We start from the raw sequence: 6,865 nt of genomic DNA, 5'->3' as shown, positions 1-6,865 counted from the left end.
ACATGTTTTATTATTCTTAAGTTTATAGTTATTTATATACATCGTACATACTTATACTAATTATCATTTATTTACTATTTTAGATGTTTGATATATTTATCAAAAATTATTTAAGATTTCTATAATCCCTAGCCCATTCTAACAAGATTTACGAAATCTGTTGTTGCTTTGTTCAGTAATTCAATCAAAATATAAAATGTGCTTATGTTATATGACAGATAAATCACCACTTAGACCGGACATCATATTATATGACTATTTCAAATAATCAAATTATCTACCCATGTTTTAGTTGCTATTCAAATTATCTACCGATTTTTGACATTGAATTTTTTTTTTTTTTTTTTTTTTTGATTATTTCATAAAGTTTTGTTTTCTTATCGAGCAACTAAAAGAAACAGTTACATTTTTTTAATGTGAACATTTAACGGATTTATAGATTTTTATCACTTAGAATTTACATTACAAACATTAACTAGAAGATATTCAACTATTTATTGAATTTACAATCTTTAGTCACGCTGAAATTAAAATTACACAATCTTATTTCTTCTTTAAACCCAAAACTTGAAGTCAAAACATTTAAAAAAATATAAAATAAAATAAAATAAAAAATCCTCGTACTTAAAACAAAATCCTATGTCTTCTTTGACCGCAATGAAATGGCAAAGTAACATGCTTGACCGACTTCCTTCCCCCTCAAGGATATCATATATCATAAAAATCAGCATCTTTCATAGATCCACACATGGCTTGTCGTTTAGTGTTTTTAAACAAGAAAAATTGTGAAATAATGGACATCTTATATAAAGAAAAAAAGTTTATTATCATTAGATGATCACTGGTCTTAAAGCACGACAAGAAAGTTAATATCATCACCATAAGACTAAAAACAAGAGTTTAACTATTATAAACAAAAATTGATTCTGAGATTATATGTTTACAACAAAAACTCCCCAAAAATAAATAAACCAAACCCTCCATATTTAATACAAACCTAATCCTCCCCCAATTCATATTCATATACACAACCGAATAACTCAAAATCGATGATAAATAAATAAAAGTAGATAAGCCCCCTAAAGAGCTATATATTCCCAACTTAACTTGTAAACCACGCTATGTACAACAAGACTACATACATACCAAAGAACGTTTTTCTTTTCCAAAATTCAAATACTTTAATGATACTGGGCCTAACTTCATATTCATTCATTTAATAAAATAAAAAGTTGCATCATCCAAATACAATGAATCAGAATTGATTGTTCTTATACAATTAAGTAGAGCAAAGTTGGGCAGCATTATACTTGTCCCATTGAAATTTTTTAACAATGTTTCAACTTTCACCTAACAAATCGTTTATTCAAATAAACTATGCGAATATACAATTAAACTAAATCAAATACATTTCTATCTAGCAATTTGGAGATTGTTTGCAAGATCAAAGACTAGTTAGTTCAAATGAGAATAAAAATCAAAATATCTCACACACAAGTTAGAAGATACCACACCACAAGTAAAAGATGCACTTAAAAGGTTACATGCATTAAGCACAAAAGAAGTCAAACATACATCAGTTATCAACTCAGCACCTTATATTGAAAAGAGAGAGAGAGAGAGAGAGAGAGAGAGAGAGAGAGAGAGAGAGAGAAAACAGGCCCTAATAAGCACATAATACGAAAATCATATTGTAGAAAGTAGAAAATATAACAGCTGCCAATAAAGATCTAAAACATATTGATTTTACTACTAGTAAAGTAAAGTAAACTCAGATAGGCAGATAGAGATTGAGTGATGTGGCAAACACTTAATGGGTACAGACATCAGACATCAGACATCAGACAGGCAGCAAGCACAAGCAAGCAGAGTCCATTTATCACCAAAACCAAATAAAACCATTTGCCTTCAATTCAACAAGCTCTCAATTCTCAATTCTTATACACCTGAACCAAATACATCATTTAACTCAATCCACTTACCATGAAAAACCAAACATAAACACATTATCATATCACCAGTTAAAACAGACAATAACAAAATATTGTAAGCTATAAAATATAAAACCGAAAAATAAAATGTTATTGTTAGCTCACCCTGAAAAAAGAAGAAACAGTTTATATGCACTTGTTGCTGAAAACATTTAGTTGCAAAACAAATCACATAAACCCCTTCACAATGTAATGCTTCAGAGAAAGATTGAACTCTAAAAATGATTATTAAAGACAACAAACATTACAGTAAGAAACCTACACTTACTGACTAAACTAGCCAAAAAACTCAACAACTACCAGTTGAAAAATAACATCATAAAAAAAGAACTATTCTTTATCTTATTTTTAGCAAATAACACAAATTTTAACATAGCTTAACAAAAGAACAAGAAAACAACACTAAACTTCATCTACCATTGAAACAAATAAGTCGATCTGACATGTAAAACAGTTCAAATATAAGAACAAGTATAAACTCAAACAAAAAAAAAATCAAGCCACAAGAAACTTATTAGCATGTTATGGATAACACCGATATATATATATATATATATATATATATATATATATATATATATATATATATATAATGCATATGCAAACATGCAATAATGAAGAGGTTTAACTAACTACTTCTTAATAAAATGAGTGAATGAATCTTTTAAGTTATAACCATAGCACTTGTATTTCAAATGCAAATCAATCATTGTGCTTGTTCATATCCTTAATACGAAACTAAAGTAGACCAAAATGAATTACTCAAACCATTATAAAAGTAATTTTGTTGCAAGACAAACATTGCAAATGGCCTAAATTCATTCACTTTGGCATACTTAAATGTATTGGATGTTAACAGGCACAATGGTTAGTTTGAAATCAAAAATCAAAATACAAGTGTAATGGTCCAATTGGTAGTAATTTAGAAAATTTAGAATGTGCAATGTGCATCAACCTAAGCACAATAAAGAAAAGAAAACATATAACGTTACCTCAGTAGTAAGGGGGCCCACCCTGATACATCTGACTAGGTGGACCTCTTGGACCAGCTGGTGGCATTTGTGAGCCACTGCTGTATCCACCACCACCATAATTGCCACCATCACCACCACCATAACCACCACCTGAGCTCGGAGGAATTCTAGACGACCCATAATTGTTATACCCAGGGTAATCCCCGGAGGCAGCACCACCTCCATAATGTGAGCCACTGCTGTATCCACCACTACCATAACCACCACCACCACCATAGCCGCCGCCACTACCACCACCATAGGAAGGTGGCCCCTGATTACCATAACCATGACTACCACCAACTGTTGAAGGCAATGAAGAGTTCATCTGTGGATTTTGATGAGGAAGAGGACGCCCACTCGAATATCCACCATATGATGTTAACCCACCTGTAATCCACCATTAAAAGACAATCATGACTTCATGAGCTTAATAGATTAGTAGAAGAAGATAACATTAACAAGAAAATAACCTTACCTGGCATACCATAGCCAGTATTCATGGACCCTGGCATCGAACCAGTTGGAGGAGCAGAATCAGGCATTCCAGTTGGTCCCTGAGGCCCACCTCCTTTCCCCTTCTTCCCATCGGTGGCCATTTTACAGTTAACTTGGTGTCCATCGATGTTCTTCATCGGATCAACGATTGAATTCCTGGCGCCTTCCTCCGTCTTATACACAAAAAACGCAAACCCCTTTTGTTTCCCGGACTGTTTATCAAACCCTAATGGCCCTTCTTCAATCTCACCATACGATGAAAAGTGACTCAACAATCTCTCCGACGAAAGTTCAAAAGGAACATTGCCGACGTAAATCTTCCTCGTCGACACATCAACATTATTCGAATCTTTAGCCGCTGCTAATTGCGCTACCGTAATACGACCATCGATCTTCTTGCTAGGTTCCTTTAAAGCCAAAATTGTACCGTCTATATGCTTAAATGTAACAAATCCATAACCTTTCGATTTGCCTGTGTTTTTATCGGTTATCACAATAGCCTCTTCGAGTTCTCCGAAACTCGAAAAGATCGATCGGAGCTTTTCACTGGTGGTTTCCCAACCGATGCCACGGATGAAGAGTTTACGTTGGGTGGGGTCAGAATCTGCGATGGAGCGGACGGCATCTAAAACAGCAACATCGCGTACGACGACAGTTTGTAAGACGTCAAGAAGCTGTTCTTTGGTGAAGGGTTCGAGGATCTTGCGTGCATCTTGGGGACTGAGACTGCAAGAAGAGAGGGAGAGCGGCGGAGCAACGATATCGTTGGGGCCGGCCGTTGTGTACAGAACGCCGTTCTCTTCCGTCTTTCTCTTCTTCGATAGCTCCATTTTTTCTTGCCGGTGAACTGTAAACCCTAGCGACACAAAGAAACCCTAGAGAGAGAGAAAGAGGAGTTAAAAGAAATTGTACCTTCGTTGGTTCAATGACACGTGATAGAACTGTGAAATGAAAGATTAAAATAATTTCATTCTTTGAAAAATGTATAATGAATGTAATATATTTTTTGTTTTTAGTTTATATTTATCTTTTTAATTTGTTTAATGGTAATATTTAGTTCTTATGACCGGTTTGAAAGTGCAAGACTTAGTGTGCGAACAAAGTTTGAAAACTCAAACCTTGAATTAACTTAAGATCAATGTCTGATGTTAATATTTGGGTCCAGTCAAGTCTGGTAAATCAGTCTTATCTTAAAATATGAAGATCAACAAAGTATTCAACAAAATATTTAAGTAAAGTAAAGTGAGTATGAACAAAGTAAAGATAACTTAAGAACAAGAAGAATGTCGACATTCAAACTTGCTTTGAACCTTGTTATCGTATCCAACGATCTTGGTAATTCGCTTCCGAGACCACACTTCTTTTTGGGGACGTGTGTTGATGGAGTAGAAGGTTTTCAATCTCTCACGCTCTGTCCTAATGATTATTTGAGGATCATCATTCAGGTGAAGAGGAGCGTACTTGATGTAGAAGTGACCGTGAGGAGAGATTGGCATATCAAGTTGATCGGCATCCTGTGTTGGAAGATCATAATACATGAATGACACAAAGTGTATATCATGAATAACTCCTCGGAAAAGAGGAGATATGCCCAACATCGGATTCAGATTGTCTTTCGGCGCTTGAATCCTGATGCTTTCTTCCAAAGCTTGATCGAATTTTCTTGAGACCAGCCCTCGGTCGATTATTAGCCGACACAACCTAAACGAGAATTGAAGATCTCGTTAATAGGACCTCAACGATATAAAGACAATTGAAAACGGACATCGGACAACAAAGTTATGAACTTTTAACAGACTTTAACTGTCAAAGCCTGTTAAAATATAACTCTAAAAATAAAGTCAAAATTAGCCAACAGACTTTGAACGAAAGTTGTAGATCTAGTCAATACCTTCGTGTGGATATAAAGAACGTCAAAAACGGAGCTCGTATGTGAAATTTATGAATTTTTTTAAGAATGACTGTTTTACCTGCGTCCTGCGCCACGTGTCAGCACCAGGAGAAGCCTTGGTGCCTACGCAAGTTCACGGCGCGAAGGTAAATGTCACGACGTGAAGCACCCCTGGACAACCTATAAATAGAAGGCGCAAATCACTCAATTCCTCACACCTTTCTAACCCATTCTCTCTTAAACACCCCCAAACCCTCTAAGCCTTTCCCTAGCACCTCCTAGGTGTTAGTAGCGAGTCCCGGAGCGCCAGAAGGCTCCGAGAAGAAGAGCTTTCGGCTTAGAAGTTCTGCCCATGCAGAGCCCGGTTCCTCGCTAAACCCCCTTGTAAGTGAGTTATGCTGACCATACTTTAAGTATAACTTATGTTTAAGTTCATTATCGTTATTATGAACCTATAAACAAGATTTATCAGTGATTCCAAGTCGTTATACTGATTGATCTACTTACAGGGATCATGTCTAGGCTGTGATTAGTGAGGTGTATAAAGTCAGATTTCCAAACAATATACTTCATATACCAAACGGACCCTACCTCCGATATGATCCTACATTGTGACAACCGTCAATTTTTGGCCAAGTCAAAGTCAACTAAAGTCAACAAGTCAAACCGGTCAACTCATCTAACCCTTGTACATTAGGGTTTCCATTATGTTTCTTATTGAACAACTCGCAATCTTAATACAAAGTATCACTTAGAGTTTTCACGTGTTCGGAAATTCTAAACCCTAATCAGGGCAAGTGATGAAACTACTCGATAAAACATTATTCCTTAACCCTCATGGGCATATAACAATCATAACGAGACTTAACGGGATGTACAAACCTTGCGTTGCGAAGCCAAACACTCAAAAAGGTCACAAAAGAAGTCTCTCCCAATCTCTTTCACTCTAACTCTCCCAAAACTCTCTAAGTAGGAGAAATCGCTACAAGTGTGTGTAATCTCTCCCAAATCTCTCCAAGTATGTGAAATCTTTCCCAAATCTCTCTCTGTATGAGAAATCTCTCCAAGAATGTCAAATCCCTCCCAAATCTCTCCAAGTATGTGAAATCTCTCCCAAATCTCTCTCTATATGAGAAATCTCTCCAAGAATGTCAAATCTCTCCCAAATCTCTCCAAGTATGTGAAATCTCTCCCAAATCTCTCTCTGTATGATAAATCTCTCCAAGAATGTCAAATCTCTCCCAAATCTCTCTAAGTATGCCAAATCTCTCCAAGTATGTGAAATCTCTCCCAAATCTCTCTCTGTATGAGAAATCTCTCCAAGAATGTCAAATCTCTCCCAAATCTCTCTAAGTATGCCAAATCTCTCCAAGTACGACAAATCTTTCCCAAATCTCTCTCAAAATCTCTCTCAGCTTTTTATAATCACTCGGGGCATCTCGACCCTCGAATTTGACGAAAACAGCTCGAAA

General features: G+C 35.8%; 1 protein-coding gene across 2 annotated transcripts; it reads right to left on the bottom strand.

The window, feature by feature from the left end:
- Positions 1-1,667: 1,667 nt before the first annotated feature.
- On the bottom strand, positions 1,668-4,438 carry LOC145106583 (UBP1-associated protein 2C-like). Of its 2 annotated transcripts, none has more exons than XM_079043547.1 (3): positions 3,483-4,438; positions 2,984-3,394; positions 1,668-1,946 (listed from the first exon to the last, which is right to left on the bottom strand). In XM_079043547.1, the coding sequence occupies exons 1-2, from the start codon at positions 4,330-4,332 to the stop codon at positions 2,985-2,987; spliced, it is 1,260 nt and encodes a 419-aa protein (XP_078899673.1). In that variant the 5' UTR covers positions 4,333-4,438; the 3' UTR covers positions 1,668-1,946; position 2,984. The 2 variants fall into 2 exon arrangements, with proteins under 2 accessions (XP_078899673.1, XP_078899674.1); XM_079043548.1 differs by lacking the exon at positions 1,668-1,946 and adding an exon at positions 2,303-2,429.
- Between the last annotated feature and the right edge of the window lie 2,427 nt (positions 4,439-6,865).

This window comes from Lactuca virosa, chromosome 4 (genome assembly GCF_052849685.1).
Source record: "Lactuca virosa cultivar CGN04683 chromosome 4, Lactuca_virosa_CGN04683_v6, whole genome shotgun sequence".
In the NCBI taxonomy this organism is placed as follows: Eukaryota; Viridiplantae; Streptophyta; class Magnoliopsida; order Asterales; family Asteraceae; genus Lactuca; species Lactuca virosa.
This window is presented reverse-complemented; position numbering and strand designations above follow the sequence as displayed.